Source organism: Pyrgilauda ruficollis, unplaced genomic scaffold (assembly GCF_017590135.1).
Source record: "Pyrgilauda ruficollis isolate IOZ18807 unplaced genomic scaffold, ASM1759013v1 scaffold172, whole genome shotgun sequence".
NCBI classification, from domain to species: Eukaryota; Metazoa; Chordata; class Aves; order Passeriformes; family Passeridae; genus Pyrgilauda; species Pyrgilauda ruficollis.
The window spans coordinates 607,213-629,024 of NW_024516098.1; the positions used below are offsets into that span (position 1 = coordinate 607,213).

The following is a 21,812-nucleotide window of genomic DNA, read 5'->3' on the forward strand; positions in this document are numbered from 1 at the left end:
CTTTGCCCTCTTTTTTCTCTCTTTTTTTCCTCATTTCTTTTCCTCTCCTTCTCTCCTTTTTCCTCCCTTTCTCTACTTCTCTTTCCCTCGCTTTCCCCTCTCTCTTTCTCCTCCCTTTCCCCCTCTTCCCCCCTCCTTATCTCTCCCCCGTGCCGGTATCACCCCTCTCCCACCCCGGCTGCCCGCACCCCTCGCTCCCGTTCCCGGAGCGCCGGGCGGGGCCGTGCCGGGCGGGGCCGTGCCGATCTGGGGCCGAGCCGGGGCTGCGCTGAGCTGATCTCCGACTCTGCCGGGGCTGGGCCGGTCGCCTCTGGGGCTGGGCCGATGGGAGCCGGGCCGCCGGAGCCGCCCCCGGGAGGCGGGCTCCCCTCACGGCCGATATAAGGCGGCGGCGGCGCCGGGGCCGCGCTCACTCGCTCGGGCAGCGCTGCCGCCAGGCCCCGAGGTAAGGGCGGCGCCGGGGGAGCCCCGCCGGGCTGCGGGACCCGTGAGGGGTCACGGCGCGGCCGGCCCGGTGCTGCCGAGCGCTCGCGGCCTCCCCGCGTCCCTGTGGGCTCGCACGGGCTGGGGGAGCCGCTCCTGCTTGTCCCCACCGGGGTTCCCCGTGGCGGGAGGGTCTGGGGGAGCTTGGAGCGGCCGCCGCTCCCGTGTGGGTGCCCTTGCGTGCCCAGGTGCGATGCTCGGCTCCGTTCCTCGGCTCCGTTCCTCGGCTCCGCTCCTCGGCTCCGCTCCTTCCCCTGCTGTTGTTGTTTGTTTCTTCAGCTCGGAACTGCCGGAGAGTTTGAATGTACCGGGCTCGCATACCCTTGCGGGCGTGGGTGTCCTCTTGTGGCGGCCGCCTCCTCACGCTGCAGAGCCGGCACACGGGAAGGGTGAAGGTGTGCGGGTGACAGCCCGCCCGGCCATCCCGGCTTTTCCTGCCATGGCTGGTTTCCTGCTCCATTTGGGAGAAGCGCAGCTTGCCCGCACCCCTGAGCAGTCGGGAGGCAGGTCTGAGTGCGGGCAGGAGCGGGCTGTGGGATGCTCTGGGAAGCTCCCCAAATTGCTGAGGGCTTGGACACTGCCCTGCCGTGCCGGGCTGCCCTGCTAGGCAGGGATGCCTGTGCCTGTTTGCTTTGTCACAGCCTGCAGCGGGTCTGGGCAGGAGGTGGGATGGGAAGGGTGCAATCCTGCAGGCTGCATCAGCTCCAGGGACAGCTCTGGAGGTCTGGAGCAGGACTTTGGGCCCGTCTGCTTTCCTTCTTGTCCTGTAAACTAGCAACGACTGGACTCAGCACATGTGCCTGCTAGGTGGAAGGGGTGATGGCCTGCAAGAGTTTTGCAGTGTCGTGGACGCAAATTACGGTCCCAGCTTCCTTCACGAATTTTTCGGATGCTGTGCTGTCTGCAGAGAGCGCTGAAGGGATTTTTTTTAGGGGCACGGAGTGGTTTTATTGAGTTTGTTTGGTGGGTTCCCCCCCGTACCTCCCAGCTAATCTGGGTGGGAGTCGGAGCTCAGGTTACAGCAGCTAATCCCAGACTACAGCCCGGTTTGCGGGGCTGTAATCTGTGAGCACAGCCCTCCTCCCCGGCGGGACCTGGAGCCTGGGAGGCCGGCTCGGTTTCGGGTTTTTATTGCCGCGCTGGGGATGCGAAAGGCGCAGGCAGATGGATGCACGTGTGTGCAGCAGCCGTGCTCTCGGAGTGCAGGCGGGCTGGGAGCGGGCTGAGCATCCTTCGTGCTCCCTAACACCCCCAGGGTGGCTCTGAGCCAGCAGCTGCGATTGTGGTGGCCGTGGTGTCCCCAGCACTGGTGTGAGCCCCAGCCTCAAGGGCTCTCTGCTGCCCTGTTGCTACCTCTCTGTCGGAATCTGACACCCGTCAGCCAGGTTTGAGTTTTCTTTTCCATGAGGTATGTGCTGGAGGCTTGCTGGTGCTGGATGGTCACAGTCCTGTCCTGAATTGGGGTCTTGGGATGTAGAGTGAGCCCGTTCCCCTTGTTTTAGACCGTGTGACTTTCCAGAGAAGCCCAGGCCCATCCATGCTACTTCTGTGGGGTGTCAGGGGGTAGTGGGGTGTTCCTCCTGCTGTGCTCCCCTTGCTGCTCCCAAATACCAGCAGGAGCCGGTGGCCTTTGCCATGGGGCTGGGAGTTTTGTGGCTTTTAGGGGGTTTGCTTTAATTGCTGCAGAGTTTTGAGGTATAGGGACTTGGGGATGGTGCTCCTTCTCCTGTGTGTAGGAGCTTGGAAGGTGTTTGTGCTGGGGATGCAATGGGACCTTGGATGAGGTCTGGCGGGAGCCCCATCCCTCTGTCCCACTTGCAGCCCTGGGATGAAGTGAACATCCAGGGGATGCATCCACCCCTGCTGCCTGCAGCACCAGGGTGGAACTGGCAGCTCTGGGGGGTGGATCAGCCCCTCTGCCCTGTGTAGGGTGGGTTAAATCACTGCCTGCTTTCCTGAGATGAGCACAGGGTCGACTATCCCAGGATGGAGAGCTGCCACTGGCTCAGCTCCCTCTTTAGGCAGTGTTTTAGCAAAATCCGTGCTTAATTTGGTTTGAATCTCGGCTCCGTCTTTCATCAGGCCAGCAGGATGAAAGCCACAGGGCAGATCTCCTCACAGGGCCAATTTGGGCCTGTTTGTGGAGAGATTTGATCTCCCCTGAATGTGTGCAGGGCCCCCCTCATTGTTAGTGCCACCAGCTTCCCCTCTGCTGGGACAATAGTGCCTTGAGTCCTCTCGGGTAATCTCCCCCCTTATCTCCCTTCTCTTCCGTAGCCTCTGTCCCTGACGGGCAGGAGGGTGGGAGCTTTGGGAAGAGCTCATTATGCAGATGGAGAGGTGCTGTGTCAACCAAGGTCCCTTTTTGGGGAGAGGGGGTGAGAAGAGGGTATTCAAGACATCTGAGCTCTTCCCTGCTTAACCCCACTCTGTGCTCCTGGAAACCCTACCAAGAGATCCTGTGGTGGGGTCAGGGATATTTGGAGATCCCTGTTGCTCTCTGGCCACACTGGCTTTCTCCAGGCTGGTCCGTCTCTTTCTGGGGCCGTGGTCATGGGGAAGAGCAAGGTGACCATTGTTTGGGGTGCTGGATGTGTCCATGGGTGGGCTGGCTGACCTGATGGTCCAGCTCAGGTGAAGCCATGAGGGAACAAGGATCCATCCCTTGGGATCTCACCTCTGCAGCTTTATTTTGGCACATCCCAGGCTGGATCCTGCGCTCCAAAACTGGCCTGGCTGAAGTGTGGTGGGCACAGGGCTGTGGGTGGTACTGAGGGTCCTGTGAGGGTCCCAGGGAGGGGGGACAGCATTTTTATGCCTCCCCAAAAGCACAAGAGCAGTTAGCAGCCCCACTTAGGGTTTTGTGTGAGCCATTAAGGGCCTTTTCTTTCTGCTGGTGAGGAAGTTAACAAGTTGCTTTGTCCACTGCCTGCAGGTAGAAGAAAGCACTGAAGAGGCAGCAAAAGTATATATAGAAAAGCAAAAGGGTGGAAAGGAGGCAGTTGTGGAGCCAACCATGATGGGGGAGTGTTTTGAAATCAAAGCACTCTCCTAAAAAGAAAACTTAAGACCAGCAGATCTATTCAGCAGTCAGACTGCAAGTTTTTCTTTCTTTTCTCAACGCTGTGTAATGGTTGTTAAATGCAGGGGATACTTTGTAAAATTCGGGGGAATTCTTTGTAGAATTCGAGGGAAGGGAGGGAGGGAGGACAGAGCAGAATTAAATCTAAGTTTGGATAGGAGTACAAAGCCCCTTAGTTCCTCACTTCTGCTTTGTGCATCTGTATGACTTGACAAGATGCTGACCAGAGCCTGTGGTAAATGTTTTACGGTACCATGTATCAGCCAGATCAATTCTACTGTGCTTGAGGGAGTGCAGATAAAATGGCCTAAAGATTCCCCTGCTGAAAGCGATAGAAGCATCATTTATGCCGGAGGAGACAGATTTCGTTGCCTGACATTTATTTGGCCACGGTGTACTTTGCAGATTTCACACCCAGGGACGATAGCCAACCTGATGATGTCAGATGTGAGCTGGAGGAGAAGGAAAAATCGCACAAAATCTGGTGCTGCTCCTCTTTTGTCAAGCAGATGAGTTTTGCTAAGTGTCTTGGTTGTTTTACTCCATGGAGTGCTTTAATGGAAGGTGCCTGGCAAGAGCAGGATGTCACTAAAGCGGCGCGTCCCGGTATGACACGGCAGCAGAAATAGCTCCGTAATTTACGTCATTTCTTTCAATCCTGTTTTGCCTTTAGGTCGTTTGAGTTCCAATCCGAGCGACCATGAGCGCACTTGACTTGACTTCCATCCTGGATTTCCTGGAGACAGCCAACTTGACGGAGATCAACTGGACATGCAACAACGGCGAGTGCATCACGGTGGATGCGACAACATGCCCTGGCACGCTCAACAAGAGCGCCCTGCTCTACACCCTGTCCTTCTTCTACATCTTCATCTTCGTCATAGGCCTGGTGGCCAACTCGGTGGTGGTGTGGGTCAACCTGCAGGCCAAAATGACCGGCTATGAAACCCACCTGTACATCTTCAACCTGGCCATCGCCGACCTGTGCGTCGTGATCACCCTGCCTGTGTGGGTCGTCTCGCTCGTCCAGCACAACCAGTGGCACATGGGGGAAATCACGTGCAAGATAACTCACCTGATATTTTCCATCAACTTGTACAGCAGCATCTTCTTCCTGGCGTGCATGAGCGTGGACCGCTACCTCTCGGTCGCCTATTTCACCAACTCCAGCAGCCGCAAGAAGAAGATCATCCGCCGCTGCATCTGCATCCTGGTGTGGCTCCTGGCCTTCTCCGCCTCCCTCCCGGACACCTATTACCTCAAGACGGTCTCTTCCAACAACGAGACCTACTGCAGGCCCGTTTACCCCGAAGAGAGCTTCAAGGAGTGGTTCATTGGCATGGAGCTCATCTCCGTGGTGCTGGGCTTCCTCATCCCCTTTCCCATCATCGCCGTGTTTTATTTCCTCCTGGCCAAGAGCATCTCCACCTCCAGCGACCAGGAGCGGAAGAGCAACGGGAAGATCATCTTCTCCTACGTTGTGGTGTTCCTGGTGTGCTGGCTGCCCTACCACGTGGCAGTCCTGCTGGACATCTTCTACAGCCTTCATTTCATCCCCTTCAGCTGCCAGATGGAGAACTTCCTCTACGCCACCCTCCACATCACTCAGTGTTTCTCCCTAGTCCACTGCTGCGTCAACCCCATCCTGTACAGTTTCATCAACCGCAACTACAGATATGAGCTCATGAAAGCCTTTATTTTCAAGTACTCTGCCAAAACTGGCCTCACTAAACTCATCGACGCCTCCAGAGTGTCAGAAGCAGAATACTCAGCTCTGGAGCAAAATGCCAAATGACTGCAACCCCAGAAAGAAACTTTCTTGACTCTCTGACCTGATGTGGTGTTTTTTATGTGTGTTACGGTTTGTTTTTATTTTTTTTTTTTTTATTTTTTACCCCTTTCCTTTCAATGTGCTTGTTACGAACGCGGCGTGAATTCCAGCCTACAGAAGAGAGAGGACGAAGTGTAATTTAAGAGTAGGATCAGTTGCAAAGTGGAAGTGGTACCAAAATGAAAACCTTTTCTCCTCCTAGCCCAGTGTGGACTCCTCAACAACGCTATGCAAATGGAAATTACTTCCTGGCAGACAAAGCCATTGTGTACCATAGATAACATGGATAAGCTTGTCCTTCCACGTCTTGATTCCCTCTTGTCTCCTTGTGTACGTTTATATATATAGTGTGTTGTATTTAAAAGCTCGAGACTTTATTTTCTGCCTCTTGGTGTACCTTATACAAGTGTATTTGAAAGTTAAATATATTTTTATCATGTATTTGAAGTATATTGCTGATGAGTGTATCCAGAGTGCTGTAGTCTGAGTGTTAGGTGGCCGTTTGGCTCCAAGAGGATGCTGATAAATAGGATGGAAATGATCTCTTGGGAGCATCCTCCCTGGCTGGCACACTTTATGGACCATGGCTTTATGTGGTGTCACACCCACATGCTGGAGCATGAAATATATGTAGTGTAATATAGCTGCCATCATGTTAAAATTAACAGTATTGTCAGAGTCCTTAACTCCTACACCCCTGCTTCACCAGGCTGTATCCTCCTGCACAGAGTGAGTGATCTTACTGCTGAGAGTTGTCTCTATTTGTAAGTTATTTTTGTAAAATAAAGATCTGAGAAAAAGAAAACAAAACCTGTGCCTACCAGTGGTTTGACTTCTCCTCAGGCTAGCCTTCTCCTCAGGTAAAAAAAAAAAAAAAGAAAAAAGCCAAAAAAGGAGGAATCTCAAGGCCACCCTCTGTCCTTTGGTGCAGGAGCACACAGGTCAGTCAGAGTTTTCCTGGTGTTTGGTGGCCAGAAAGAACTGATGGGGGAATGGGAGAGGCACTGGAGCATGGTGAGCAGGGAAGGGGTGGGAGGAGTGGGTCTGTGCTGGTGGGGAAGGTAAAAGTGATGGATTTATGAGGTAAAAGCTGCTAGGACTGATGAAAAGCTGTGTTTGTAGCTTGGAAATAAATACGGGGAAGGAAAATACGGAAGTGTGCAGATGGAGCGGATATTTGGACTAATCCAGGTTCAGCCCTCTGTGGTTTTTGCTGGCTGTGGAATTGGGGGTTAGCAGTCCTGACAGTACTAAATCCCTTTTTATCTCTTCTTCCTTTTGTTGTGGATTTGCAGTCCTGCAGCGTCCGAGTGGGGCAGGATCCAGGCGCTGTGGGATGCCTCAAGTGGAGCTCTAAGCCAGCAAAGCACTTGAATCCTGGTGGTGTTCACCTCAGGACAAGGTATTTAATGTCAAATCAGTGATGTCTCCCAGCCGTGTTTGCTGCTCCAGGGCAGCGCTACACTTAAATTCCTGTTCAATCCAAGCATGCCCTCATCCCTCTGCCATCCCAGCAGCCAAACAATCTGGGAATGACTCTATTTCGTTTCTCTCTACACATTCCATTACTGCCTCCTCAAAGGTCATCCTGTAGAAACAGATGTTAAGCCTGCCATCCTCTCCTTGTACTGGTGTTTCTAAAAAAACACCAGTCCATTCCCAAATGGGGAGAAATCCCAAAAGAAAAAGGATTTCTGGTTGCAGGGAAGCTGTCAGGATGGAGTGCAGGCGTAGCTTTTTGTGCTGATGCTTCTTGTACACTGTGGGTATTTTGTGTTTCCTGTTAACGTTAAGCTGCTGCTGAGCTGCAAGGAAAGTTCTCCCTTGTGCTGACACTTGAAATGGGTTAATGCTGAGAAATTAATCCTCTGCTTTAGCTGGGAATTGCTTCCCTTCCCTCAGCATCCCTCTGTGCAGCTGTGTGTCCTCCCCAAAGGTGCTGGATACAGCTCTGGCATCCTGCTCCTGTCTCCCTGCAGGGTGTTTTTCATTTTAGAGCAGTAGAACTGTTTCAGTTCAGGTTCCCTCTCAGGCAGTGGGTTGTTCTCACGTGGTGCTGTAGCTCTACACTGGCAGAAACTCACAGAATTTTTTTTTTCTTTCCCTCTGCAGTTTGGTATTCACAGAGCGGCGTCAGCCCTGCGCAGAGCCCGGGTGGTGCTGAGTGTTGGGGAGATCCTGCAGACCTGCTGCTTAAACCACACTGATAAAGTCTCCAGGCCTCTTCCTCGGGGAGGTGAATCGTGGTGTGATGGTGCCTTTTCCAAAAGCAAGGTCAGACAGGGAGCAGGGAAAGGTCAGGACCATGACCCTTGCTGTCAATACTGTGCACACATGGATCCTTTCCAGCTCCTTGATGGGAAAACCTGGAGCTGAGGATTCACCTTGTCTCTTGAAAGGACAAGTGGAGCTGGGAGGCAGCAGTTTGGGAAGTGGGAACCTTCCAATTCTCTCTCCAAATCCTCTCCAGGGGTTGGCACTGCTGAGTGGCCCTGAGGTGGCCACGACTCTGTGGGAAGGGAGGCAGTGGGCAGAGGATGGGAAATGGGTGGAGGGCAGAACAGTGCAGAGGGACAGAAGGGATGGAGTTTGTAATTGTGTATTTCTCATTAGGACTTTGGTTTCATGTTAAAAATTCTCAAAAATCAAACTGGCAGGAGTGTAATAGCTAAAAACTTGTCTGTGTTCTAGGAAGCTTTTCTCTTGTGTGACACAATACCTCAGCTGGTGTTTGCACTGAGACCAAAGTGTGGGTCTGGACTCCCTGGAGACTGAAATGAGGGAATTTATCAACAGATAGCAGGTGAGTGAAAATAGGTGTCTTCTGTGATGTGACTGTGACTTAGAGTGGTTGATGTGACAGCTGCTGTCACTTTGTTTGGCCAAACATCCCGAGCCTGGAACTTGGGGTGTTCAGGAAGAATTTCTTCATGGAAAGTTTGCTGAGCATCGGAAGGGGCTACCCGGGGGAGTGACGGAGTCCCCATCCCTGGAGGTGTTCAAGGAAAGACTGGGTGTGGCACTTGGTGCTCTGGGCTGGGTGACAAGGTGGGGATTAATCACAGGTTGGTCTTTGTTTGAAAAGACCTCCCAGACCATCAACATGACTCTGTGATTCTGTTTTATGAAGGGTCCCTGCTCCTCCCTGCTGTGGCTTGCTGTGCCTGGGGATCTCCCTTGCTCCTCTGACAGCTACAGGTGTCCATGGAGATTCAGATCTTACCTTTTCCAGGAGGTCAATTTTGCTGTGTTAAGGCTTGGCTGGAAAAATGAACACAAATCAAACATAATCCATAACCTGGAGCGAGTCCTCCTCCTTAACTCTTGGGCTTTCTGGTAAAGCATCTCCACGTGCCTCGGAGGCAGACATTGAGCAAATAAAAATACATCTGCTCCGTGAGAAAGGCTTTATTTCTCTTCTTCCACAGAAAGTGCAGTGCTGCTTTATTGTTCCTTAAACACAGCTTTCCTTTTATGAGCCATAAATGATGTTCAGGTGTAGCACAGTGACTTTAAATCAGCTCCTCTGGCATTATGCAGATAATGTACTGCAAGAAACACCCAACTGGCCCCTTTCTCCTTGTGCTAATTCATGGTTTCAGCACTGCTGACTTTAGGTACTCTCCTTTCACGAGTTCACTGAGCATAAAAGCCAGTTAAAATTCCTAAGAAGCAAGAAATAACTCAGCTGTGAGCAATATTGAAGCACGTGGGGGCGGGGGCAGCGCTGCCAAAGCCCAGCTCTTAATTCTCTTTCTGAGAGTTTCTCCATGACAAGAGTGGAGCTGGTATTTTAAGAAGTGAAGGGGTATGGGGCTGGGGATGTGATGGGGATGGTTTTTGGTGGGGGAATTGGTGTGTGCAGAGCCCAGGGTTTGTTTTTAGCCTCCCTGCTCCATTAGGATGTGTGGCTGAAGAGCATCTGAGCCAGAGTCTGCTCTGACTTACACCCCGGATTTACAGTAGGATAATGCTGCCCATTTAAAAGGAGCTCTCTGGGATTTATAGGGCTTTTTATAAGCAGGATCAGGAATTTCAGCCATAATCCTGTGCAAATGTATGGGTGTGAGTGGCGACGTGTGCATCTGCATGGCTAATGCAGAGTAATACCCACATCAGCCAGAACTCAGAGATGAAATCACAGCAGCACAGCAGAGGATAACCATGGCAGTTTGCTCTCACAAAAGTACTTGCATTACAGGGTTACAATGAGATTCAAACCAGGCTCCCAGAGATCCTGGCATGGATAAGCCAGCTGTAAGTCTAAAACCTGTGGCTGACTCTTCAACATCCACTGTCACAAGAAAAATCAGCCTCCTTCTGCTTTGGTAGTTGCTGTTTGAAAGCAATTATTTTCTTTTTTTTTTTCATAGAAGTCTTGATCGTTTTGTTTTTATTATGTGAAATACATTCAAGGCCTTAGCTGCAGGAAATGCTGTAACTTCATAGTGCCAAGGAGACACCAACATCCCAGTGATGTGAATCCAGGGAGACCCCTCAATACTAAAATACTGAGCAGGAATGAGCATCAGAGTAAGGCTTTTTGGGGTTTTTAACTTACTAAAAAGGTACAAGAAAGTGCTGGGAAACCAACCAGACCCTCTGCAGATGATGCTTCTTGTCATCCTCTGGTTTGAAGCCAACTCTGATGATGGATGGTGCCTCTTGCCTTTAGGTTAAGGGGGGAAAAAAACCCCAAGCCCCTCTCGTGTTTGCTGTCTGTACAGTGCTATTTCCAGACTAAAGAAAAAGAGTTAAATTACATTTTAGCAGAACAATACTGACAACAGCAAAGGTCAGGAAACTCTTACATAAGGTCACCCTATCGATTGCAGCAGTGAAAGGAGAGACATCAAATACTTGGCCGTGAAAGGCTGAAAAGCAGTAAATTCAGCATGAGATATTGAAACCCAAGCCTCTTTCATATGTGGCAGAGCCTCTGACATAGCAGGTTTACTGTTCAAGCTGAGATATGTTGCCTTGCCAACATATATTCTGAGTTACCCAAGCAGATTTAATGTTTTTGCAGTGGTGACTTTTCCTTTTTTTTTTTTTTTTTTTTTTTTTGGGGGGGGGGGGGGGGGGGGGGGGGGGTTTTTTTTTTTTTTTTTTTTTTGGGGGGGGGGGGGGATGGAGGGGAGGAACGCTTTTCTTTTCAAAAAAGCAAAAAATTGTTGCAGAAGATTTCAAACCTACCTAGGAAATGACCTTAATCAATTTAGTTCCACCGATGAGTATGAAAACTCAGATCCTTCTTTTTGCTTTCTCTGAACATTGTCTTGCCCGCATTGAGCGGAGTGACCGAGTCACAGCTTGAGAGAAAAGTGTGTTTTGTTTGTTGTTTTGTTGTGGGCTTTTTTTAATCCATCCAAGTGGCAGCTCTGTTTTGTCCAAAAGGATTGACGTGACTGACAAGTATTTTGAATTTCTAAGCTCTGAGGTCTCCGAATGCATGAAAAGCGAATGACACACACATAAAAATGTAAATCTTTGGAAAACAAGCACCAACTACACACAAAAAACATAACAATTCTGCAAAAGGGTGACAGACGCTGCATTCATTCTGGAGTTTTTTTCCCCTCCCTTTTTCTTTTTTATAAGCCAGTGTTTCTGGGCCACCTACAGGCACATTTGTGTCTCCTGCAGTGGGGAGTTGGGATGCACAATAAGGCAAAGTCATGGTTGTGCCTCAGGGTGGGTCTTGCTGCAGCTCCCATCATTACCAGCTTGCCAGGATCCGTTCCCATCAGCTCCATGTCCATCGAGGTCACTCCCTGGATCTTCATCCAGCAGGCACACCACATCCAATGTCCTCCTTCATTATCTGGGCTGTGGGAGTCCCAGGGGAGTGAAGCCACTGGGCAGGGCTGTGCCTCCCACCCTGGGCATCCCTGGGAGCATTGTCCAAATCCTTCTGGAGCTCTGGCAGCCTCGGGGCTGTGCCCATTCCCTGGGGAGCCTGGGCAGTGCCCAGCACCCTCTGGGGGCAGAACCTTTCCCTGAGCTCCAGCCTGAGCCTGCCCTGACACAGCTCCAACCATTCCCTCCTGTCACTGGTCACCACAGGGGTGTGAGAGGGAAGGAAAGGCACATTTCTGGTCTCCAAAGCAGCAAGCTGGCTTCTCCCTTCTTCCAAGCGTCCCATCACAACCTTGTTGTCACTCACTGTCCTGGGCAAAGACTGTTCAGCTCAGGGTTACCCATGATAACCACATGGAGTTATTCCAGAGAGTATTTTAATCAATTTTGCCTCCTGGTAACATATCTGAGACCAGACCACCTGAATGCAGGATGTGACTCCACAGAGCAGCCCAGGAGCCCTCTGTGGCATGGCCCTGCTCCCTCCTGGCTCTCTTTTCCCTTTTGGCAGGACCAAAGGTGTGGGAATGCTGCACTGTGTGGAGGAGGCTGGGCCCTTGATGACACAATCTGGAGCTCTTGTCCCCAACTCAGCCCTCCCTGTTCCAGGGCTGGCTGGAATCTCAAGGTCATGCCTTTGGTGGGTGGCAGTTTCATAAAGAGGAGTGGTGGTGGGGAGAGAGGTTTTCTTCCCATTTCCCTTCCTGTCTGGCCTGGTGAATGCCACGTTTTGGTTGAGGGGTTTGAGAGAGCAAGGGAAGCAGTGGGTTGGAAAGGCCAATCCCACAGCTTCCCCTCAGTTCAGCTCCAGTGCTTCCTCATGGCTGCTTTATGGGAAGTTGGCTGGCACAGGAGAATCCATACCTTCCCTTTGTACTCCATCCATAAAACACCAGAGTGTTTTGGATTCCTGCTTCCAGGAGAGAATAGCCCTCATTGTACTGCTGGAGACTAAAACAGGAGAGGGAGAGGGGCACACTTCCCCACTCAGGCTTTGGCTCCCTTGGCTGAGAGGCAGCTTCGCTCACCCATATTTGATTTTTGGCATTATTCGAGGCTTTCTAAACCTTGCCTGAGTTGTGGAGCAAATGCCAGGCATTCTTTGCTCAATCTAATTATGGGATGAGGGTGATGGAGCCTAGGAGATCCCTGGGGAAGGATGGAAAGTGGATTTTTCCATCAGCAGCCCTGGTAGTTTGCTGTCTTTCCTGGGCACCATCTCAGCTCCTTTGCACCTGGTGATCTCTTGGCCCTGCTTCTGCCAAAGATACTTCAGGATGAAAGCCTGGATTTCAGGTTGGAAACTCCCAGACAGGTGAACACCCTGTGTGTCTGAGAGGGATGATTGCTTGGCTCAGCCCCTGGAAGTCTGGATGCAAACCTGAAGTGCATTAAACCTTCTCCAAGAGTGTGGAGTGGGGGGTGTTCACACTTTAGAAAGCTTTCTGAGCTTTCCAGTGCTGCTGCTTCCAGTCAGGCTGGAATCCAGACGTGCAAAGGCTCATGAAAGTGATTAATAAGGAACAAAAACCAGACCCTGAGACAGTTTCAGCTCCATGACAGCTCTGAAATGGTGGGCTTACAGCAGTCTTGTGCTTTCCTCAGGTAGGTTTGTTCTTGGAGAGCTGGAAATCCATTTTTCACTCTGCATTCACTTCCAGGTGCTGTTTGTATAAGAGCAAGGAATGTCTCCAGGTGTAAAATTTCCAGAGTCTGCTGGCATCTGTGTCTTCCACTCCTTTATGTGGCTGGAAAGTCTGGTCCAGGCAGTCTGGGGAAGTGAAGGGGATTTACTTGCAGGGTGGATAGGTGCCCCTGTGCACGTGGCCTTCTTCCTGAGATTCCCATAGACCTGGTGACAACCTCTTCTCCCTGAAGTCACTGAGAAATTCCCAGACACCTCTCAGCCTGGATTTCTTCCTAGGAAGTTTCTTGATTCCCCTCAGCTCTGTGAGACCACAGCTTGTTGCCTGTTGGGAAGAAGAGGTTGTTTCCCATTTGTGCCAAGGAATGTCCAGGCAGCAAAAGATGCCTTTGGGGGTGGTACAACCCCAAAGATGAACTGCTGTCACACAGACTGTGAAAGGAAGCAATGTACAGCACCAGAAATATTGCTTGGGACCTCACAAATCCCTTCTCCTTTCCTTTGGGGAGTGACCAACCCTTTCCACTTTCCAAGCAGTTGGAATAGGTCCATGTTGCTGCAGAGCTAAAGCTGTGTCAGCTTGCAGGGTGATGGAAAAGGGAACTTTAAATGAACTGCAGGTTTGCTTTACACATGTTGCACACGCTGTACCTTCCTGCAGGGAGTCCTCACGAGCTGATTTAATCACCTTTCCCCTTCCACTGACAGCTGGAGTTGTGCATTAGAGGAAGATTATAAAGGAGAGCAGTTCAAAACAAGGCTCTGAGGTAACCCATCAACCCATTCCTCGTAGGGGAGGGATGGAGACAACTGCTGGGGGAAGAGCAAAGCTGTTGACTGTTTCCAGGACCTGTCGTTCACAGCTAAGGAAGGGTTTTTTCCCCCCTTTGCTGCTCTAAGATATAAATTAAGCTGCCCTCTTAACCAGAAACACACTCAGTTCTGATTTTGAGTCAGTTGAGGTGTTGTTTGAGCTTTATCATAGTGTGCAGCCTCTCTGGGTGCTCCTGTTGTTCATTTGCAAGGAATGAAGGTGAGAGCTTCAAGAAGCCCACATTGAAATGGAAGGCTGGTTTTAGCAGCAGCGTCGGCTTGATAGCCAGCACTGCATTCATCAGGATGGACAAAACGGATTTTTCTGGATTGATTTCACTGTTCTCTGCCTCCTGTGCTCTTCTTTCCCTCCTCCTGCAAACCTGAGGCTGGGAAAACTCTTTTCCCTGCAATTCCAGGAGCCTTATCTCTGGCTTACAGCCAGGAGCAGGACCCTGTGTCTGGTGCTGCAGGCTCCTGAAATCCAGCAGGGCTGCTCTCTGCTCATCTTTCCCAGGTCCTTTCCTGCTGAGGGGCATTCTTCTGGGCCCCCTGATGCAGGTGACAAGGGGTGATGCTTTGTGAAAGCCATTTTGCAGCTGACGAGTGCCTCAGGCCTCCCTGGTGCACTGGTGGTCCTGCTGCCAGCAGCATGGCTTGTAGGGAGCAGTATCTCCTGTTAGATTATCCAGTAGATTTGGGAAAAAGCAGACAAGGCACTCCTGAGGCTAAAAGCAGGCCTGTTTTTCCCCAGCTGTGTGTCCATGCTGGTTTTTCCAGTGGTGTACAGATAAAAGCCATGTGCTCCCCAGCGTTCCCAGAGGGATGTGCCAAGTGGCAGCCAGCCTGGAGCTGCTGGGCTCCAATTCCTGTGTTCCCAGAGGGATGTGCCTGCTTTGGCAGCCAGCCTGGAGCTGCTGGGCTCCAATTCTTGCTCCCTCTGCTTGGAAACCCCTTGAGGGGTGGTGCCAGCCCAGGTGGGGGTTCCCATCCACATCCAGCTGTTCACAAAGATGTGGAGGTCTCTTCTCCTGGCTGGAAGTGCCTTTTCCTTGTGGCTCCTGAGGGAGAGGTTGCCCACAGCCCCATTCCAACCCGTGTTTGACAGACTGAAGCAGCTTCTTGTGAAACCCCTCCAAGATAATTGAAGTCTCTTCTGGTTTTCAGTGCAATCCACTGACTTTTTATTCCTCCACCACCAGCAGCCAGTTGTTTCAGTGCAAGTCTAATACAGGTTAGTCATACATCACGGAATAAAGTTATGGGTTTTTCTCCAGTGCCAGACACTTGGAAGCATCTGCTGAGATAGAGGAGTACCCAGCATGGATAAATCATGTTTAAAAAGCTTGCAAATTTTAACTGCTTGTTAAACTGCTTTATTTTTTCTCGTGTGTATGCTTCCACCTTGGGGGCATCTCCCCAGCTGGATGGCAGTGAAAGCCCAGCCCCGAGGGTGCTCTGCTAGAAAGGCAAGAAAGTAGTGGGAATGTTCTGAATTCAGTTTTATACCTCATTTACTAGGGATTGCCTTTAAAAGCTGATTCTTCAGCTAAAAAAAAATTAGGTTTCCTTTGCTCACTTGGCAAAGAAAATATTTTGTGCAGGGTTCTTGTCAGAGCATCTGCTCCCTTTGTTTAAAACCCAGCTTTAGTACAGCATATTACTGATCTAGTAATTCCCTGCTCCTCCTAAAAATAGGATAGGATGTCCTTTCAGCTCCAAACACTTTGCTTGTTGGGATGGGAGATTTCCAGCTGAGGTGTCTGCCTTGGACCAAGTTCTTCTGGAGAAACACCAGCTCAGAGTGGGACAGCCCCTCCTGAGAACACAATTGTGAAAAAACAATTTTCCACGCTGAAGCAAGCCTGGCTCTTGTGGAAAGGCAAAAGGGAAAGAAGAGAGGCTGTATTAGAGCTTTCCAGTCAATTCCCTGAATATGCCTCTACCTGGGCCATGTTTGATCTTTCCTCTGAGCTGTCCTTAGTTTGTACAAGCCTGAGGGCTTTGGCCACAAGGAGATGGGTAGCCTGTCCTTGGGGGAACTTTATCTTCATTTGGTGGCTTCCAGTGAGATGAAAAGGGGCACTGAACTGGCTGGAAACATGAAGAGTTTGTAGTTCATGCTTTTATCAAATTTAAGACCATCTTTAATATAATTTCTTTACTTTTTAAAGACAAACCATATACCCAAATGAAAGAAGTTACATGGTTTCCAGAACATGTTAAAATCTGGGTGAATTAATCACAGTGGGGTGCCACCCACCTAAAACCATCATCAAGTTTTGTCTCCAGTTCTGGGCCCCTCACCAGGAGGACCTTGAGGGGCTGGAGCATGTCCAGGGAATGGAACTGGGAAGGGAATGGAGCCCCAGGAGGGGCTGAGGGAGCTGGGAAGGGGCTCAGCCTGGAGAAAAGGAGGCTCAGGGGGCCCTTGTGGCTCTGCACAGCTCCTGACAGGAGGGAACAGCTGGGGGGTCGGGCTGTGCTCCAGGAACAGGGACAGGAGGAGAGGGAACAGCCTCAGGCTGGGCCAGGGGAGGCTCAGGGTGGATAGCAGCAGGAATTTCTCCAAGGAAAGGGTGCTCAGGGACTGAAGGGGCTGCCCAGGGAGGTTTGGAGTTTCCATCCCTGGAGATGTCCAAGGAGCAGCTGGATGTGGCACTCAGTGCTCTGGGCTGGGTGACAGCCAAAGGTTGGACTCAATGACCTTGGAGATCTTCTCCAACGTAATCCTGTGATCACAAAACCACCAGGACGTGGAGTTGCACACTAGGAGGACAGAGCTGGCTTCCTTCAGGACCCCCAGTGGTGGCAGCCTGGCAAGGTGGGCAGCTGGTGTGGCTGCTGGGAAAGCAGCATCCCAGGTTGGTAGGTGATGGGAAGCTTGGACTTTTGGGCCACCCCCAGCCCAGGGCCTGCAGAATGTGCCAACGGGGCAGTGGCTGTGGGAATATTCTGCTGAGGAGCCTGTCACCCTGCCACATTGCAAACGGGGAATTGTGTGCTGCTCCCCAGCCTCTCATAGCAGTGACACGGGGCACCAACAGCCTGGGGTTCAGGGAGCTGCTGGCTGCTCTCCCAGGAAGGAATTTGTGGTGTTTTTCTCTTCAGAGGAGCTCTGAAAGTGAAGATATTCAAAGCTAAAAAAAAAAAAAAAAAAAAAAAAAAAAAAAAAAAAAAAAAATCATGTTTACATGAGCTAAAGCCCCAGCCTGTTGTTTTGCAGCTGAAATCTCCCACCAGGTTTTCCTGCTCAGACAGGAGGGCGTGAGTGGGGTATTATGGATAATTTCTGGATGCATCACATCCCAGGGATTTACCCTGGGGACTGATGCAAGGGGACATCTCCCCTGGAACAGCTTTATGTTCCATTCACGGGCGATTTGCTGCGAACAAACGAGGACGGGTGTGATCTGCATGAGAAAAGCTCCAAGATCCAGCTGCAGGCTCCCACTCCATCCCTGCCTGCTGCAGGGTGCCTGGGTGGCCAAGGGAAGGCCACCTTGGTGGCAGCCCAGCTTCCAGGAGAGCAGCAGAGGCAGCTGGGTGCCTCTGTGGTAGATGAGCAATGGGATGGTTGACTCTCACAATTAAAAGGTAAATATCATGGAGATATGTTAGGAGAGGTTTTATAGATTTATCATTTTGTTTTACACCCTTGTGTTGTTATCAGGGGGTGGCCTCTGTTTGGGACATTTGGGAGAGTCAGACTGTTACTATGACAGCACCTGACCTCCAATCAAGGTTTAAGGAAGTGATCTCCACCACTGGACAGCAAAGATGGGGTCGATGGACAGAATTTTGAGGAGCTAAAGGGTTAAAAGGTGAAACCTCCATTGTGTGGATGAGCAAAAGGTGGGGAAAATCCTCTGCTCCTGGTGCTGTAATATTTTCTGTATTCAGTCTTCTGTTGTATTTTTTATAAGGTTTTAATAAACCTTTTATATTTTTGGAAGTGAGTAGCATTTCTCACAGCTCCCAAAGCAGCTCTGGGAGCTGAGGGCAGAAAACTCGCTGGATTAACTGGTCCAGCAAGCCCTGCTCAGCAAAATCTGAGCTGGTTCTGCAGGGCTTTGCCCTCTTTGGGGTAAAGAATGACCAAAGCCTGTGCAAGGCATTGCTATCCCTTCTGCAGTGCTGCCCTTCCAGGGACACAGGCAGGGCTGGTGGCTGGGCAGTGCAGGGAGTCACAGCACCAGGACAGACTTCCTGAGGATTTGGGCAAAGGTGTAAAAAGGCAAAGGAAATTCCTGTAGAGTGAGAGGTGCTTTTGACTGCTGCCTTTAGGAGGAGATGGCCAGAGGCTGGAGGGTCTGGCCACTCTTCCCAGTTTTGCTGTTTTATCCCTTCCCATCCCAGCGCTGACCAGGAGAGTTTGGTACCCCAGCTGCTGTTGCCTCTGGCAACCTGTTGCCCTTGGCAACTCTCCTGCCCCGATGCTTGTGCCTTTTTAACCAGTGGGAAGGAAAGGGCTTCTGCTGGGGCTGCTGCTCTTGGAGCTGATATTTCCTTCCTCTCTCAATGACTCCATGCCCTGCTTCTCTTCAATCCTGCTGGAAATCTTTAGGTGCAAGGGCATTGCTCAGCAGAGTATTTAGCCCAAGCAGATTAGGGAAAGGCAGGAAGGGCTTCTGATTGTGCTCTATCTGTAGCATAGGTGTTAAAGATGTATTTGTGAGCCAGTCAGAGAAGAATGCTGAGGAAATCCTGTTTGGGTTAATCTTGTTTAATTTTATAATAAAAACCAGATGGCTGGCCATCTGGTGCTTCTTGCAATCAAATATCTCACAATTAACAGTAATTTACTTGCCCTGAAACTTCCATGATCTTCATGTGCTTTTTTTTCCCTCCAACCTGAGCCTGTGTGGTCTCTTCCCAGAGGAAGGCTGAGTGTGAGCCTGCCTGTGGAAAGCTGTGATGGAGGGGCTCCCAGGAGGCATCTCCTTTCCTTTTGGATTTTCCCCCCAAACCAGAGGTTATGCAGCACATCTTGTGCTTTTCTCACCCTCTAGGACCTGTGTTCAGGATAAGCAAAGTGAAGGACTGTGTAAAGCTATGGATGGGTCATTGCAAGGTGTGTAAGTCAGCACTTAAAGGGAATATACAAATTAAATCTACATTTTTCACCAGGCTGTGGGATTTCTTCAGAGCTCAAAATGGTTATACCTAAAGTGGCTTTGCTCCAGCAGCTGGACTTGCTGGATGTAATTAAATGAGATGCAGGCTATCATCAGAACTAGGAGAGCTTCCTGAGGGAATTAGCAGCAAAATGGGATGCAGAATAAAATCCATGGAGAAAATATAGAATCACAGATTGGTTTGGGTTGAAAGAGACCTTAAAGATCATCTTGTTCCACCCCCTGCCATGGGGTAGGGACACCTACCACTATCCCTGCTCCAAGCTCTGTCCAGCCTGGCCAGGGACACTTCCAGGGATCCAGGGGCAGCCCCAGCTTCTCTGGGCACCCTGTGCCAGGGCCTGCCCACCCTTGCAGGGAAGAATTTTTTCCTAATATATGCTGATTTTCTGTGCAGTCTTTCCTCCAGGAGTTTGAGAGATCCCCAGGATTTGTTATTCCCAGAGCTGGCATTGGCCTCTTCAGGATCTGCAGATCTCCTGACTGTGCCCTTCCCCAAGCACCTCTGCAGCTGAGCAGCATCAGTAGTGAACAGGAATAAATGAATTCCAGATGAGAGCTCTGCATGCCCGTAGGTAGGAGCTCTCCAGGCATCCCTGGGTGATTGCTGCCTCTTTACTATCCCAATATTTTTTTGCTAGCAGATTAAGAAAAAAAATTGAGCTTTTCCCTTTCTTCTCCTCCACAAAACCAGCTTGGTGTGCACTCAGGGAATCAGGCCTTGGAGCTAAAGGATATATTCAGATACTGGGGTACCTTAGTGCTGCTCTGCTCCATCCCCAAGCTGTTTGTTTAAATATAGAGGAGTCTTCTGAAAGGCAAGAGCTCATTTCACCAGGGCTCCCAAAGGGGCTGTCAGGGCAGCAGTGGGGTTGATGGAGCCAGCAGGGATAGGGTTTCACACTGCCCCAGCTGCCAAATGATCCCATCTCAGCCTGGGAGTGGATCCAGCACCTCACCTTCCAGCCCAGACAGGGGCAGCTGGGAAGACAGAGTGACCAGTGGGATGGCACACAGGTCACTTAAATACTATTATTATTATTATTATTATTATTATTATTATTATTATTATTATTAATTGTTGTTATTAATTATTAATGGTGATTATTAGAGTGGTGGGAAGATGCTGCATGTGATGACCCAGGAACTGTGTATATAGAACCATGCATGAGCATTTCTAGGCAAGTGCTGCTCAGCTCACAGTCTATTTTGGACCTGTTTTACCCTTTTCTTTCTCCCTTTTTCCAGGTGGGACCAGGGCAGGCTCTTTGGCCCTTTGATGCTGCTTTCCCCTCACCTAATGCAGTTGTTTTGGGGTGTTTTGAAGTGTTTTTTCTGAAGAAGGAAAAGAATGGATGGGGTTTGGAGCAACCTGGTGTAGTGGAAGCTATCCCTGCCCACGGCAGGTGATTGGAATGAGGTTTTTCAGGCCAAATAATTCTGTGATTCTACAATCCAGTGATGGCAGGTAACTCCACAGGCTTTTCCTGAGGGATGTGCTGCTTGGCATGTCGCTAAGGATGTGATTGCAAGCTTTGCTCCAAATGCAGTTTTCCCACCCAGCCAGTGATTTATGTGGAGCAGAGGGAGGCTGTGGGGCTCTCCAGGTGGGAATTCTGCCCCATGAACACCCCCCACCCCCGTTCTGCATCTGGCATGGCACAAGCACCCACCACGGTGATGTTTGCTCTGTGTCCTGCCCAGGGCTGTGTGGAACACGAGGCTTGCCCAGTCTTGCTCTTCTCCCCAACACTTGGGCACGTGAAATGATTGACCCTGCAGGTTTCTCCACCCCATCCCTGCCTCTCCCCAGGCTGCAGAAAGCCTGGATGCCCAGCACACCTCTGGCACTGCTTTGAAGGGTCCGTGCCACCCCTGCCAGGCAGGGGAAAGCCAAGAGGCACTGGGGACAAATAACTGCTGCTGAATCAGCCATGCCAGGAAGCGAACCTTGTTCTTGAGGAGAGCTGGATCTTGCCAGCACAATAGCTGGATTACAAAGCCATTTCCTCCAATTACCTTTCCTGTCAAACCTCTGTGTCGTCTGGCACGGGGAGAGCTCGGATTCAAATTCGCCGTGAATCGGGGCGACGACACCAGAGATTTCTAAATTCATATCCTGCCAAGAGGAATTGAGCTTGTTTTTTCCAGCCACGTCACTTCTCATTCCTTTGCTTGTCAGGGAAAACTTGGGGCCTGCCATCTGTTTTCAAGGGCACGGAGTAGGGAAGCTGTGGCTTGCTCAGCTCAGTGCACTGAGCTGCAGGGAGCTTTGAGGGGAAAAAAGGGAAAAAATCAAGTAAAAGGCTTTAGTGGGCCATTCCCAGCACCTGGCAAAGAGCAGAGAGGGAGACCAGAGGCACAGGGTGCTGCTGAGAAGGAAAAAGAGGGCATGACCTCTTCTTTGGAACGGTGGGAATGTGCACAGCAGAGAGGACTGGGATGAATTACTGCCCTCTTCACGTCTGCCCAGAAGAGAGTCGTCAGCCATTCTGGGTGCATTAACCATGGTCTGTTTGCTCCACAGGCTGCATTAAACACATCCAACTGAATGCCAAAGGGCTCCTTTGCACTGCAAAACCCACGGACCTTAACATTTCCAGGAAAGGAGCAGCTCCTATGGCACTGAGCTGGGCTCTGTCTCACCCTAAATGCATGGGTTTGGAAGTTGGGATGGACTTGGAAAGGAGATCTCCACAGCTGATAATGGGAATGCTGTGGGAAGGGAGGGTGTGGAGGAGCTGGGGAAATTGGGATGGCCTGCACATCCTTGTCCTGTTGCAGACAGTCCTCAGGAAGGGCAGGGTGAGAGCGCAGGGCAGGGCTGTGCAGCAGCAGGGAGCAGCTCGGTGCCTGCCATGCCTCCTTCTGCAGGAGCAGATTTGGGGCCATGCTTTGTGTCCCTCCTTTTGGCTCCCACTGGGTGCAGGAGTCTGGTGGGGTGGCCCAGAGCTGAGCCCT

The 21,812-nt window shown here is 50.8% G+C and overlaps 1 protein-coding gene and 1 long non-coding RNA gene across 2 annotated transcripts; both read left to right on the plus strand.

Moving 5' to 3' along the window:
- The first annotated feature begins 401 nt into the window (after positions 1 to 401).
- Positions 402 to 6,206, plus strand: ACKR3 (atypical chemokine receptor 3). The gene is made up of 2 exons (XM_041464156.1): positions 402 to 445; positions 4,239 to 6,206. The coding sequence occupies exon 2, from the start codon at positions 4,266 to 4,268 to the stop codon at positions 5,358 to 5,360; it is 1,095 nt and encodes a 364-aa protein (XP_041320090.1). The 5' UTR covers positions 402 to 445; positions 4,239 to 4,265; the 3' UTR covers positions 5,361 to 6,206.
- Positions 6,207 to 6,694: 488 nt separating this feature from the next.
- Positions 6,695 to 8,656, plus strand: LOC121351788. Its single transcript, XR_005954838.1, has 4 exons — positions 6,695 to 6,798; positions 7,509 to 7,632; positions 8,088 to 8,199; positions 8,527 to 8,656. It is a non-coding gene; the product is annotated as an uncharacterized LOC121351788 (long non-coding RNA).
- Positions 8,657 to 21,812: the final 13,156 nt, after the last annotated feature.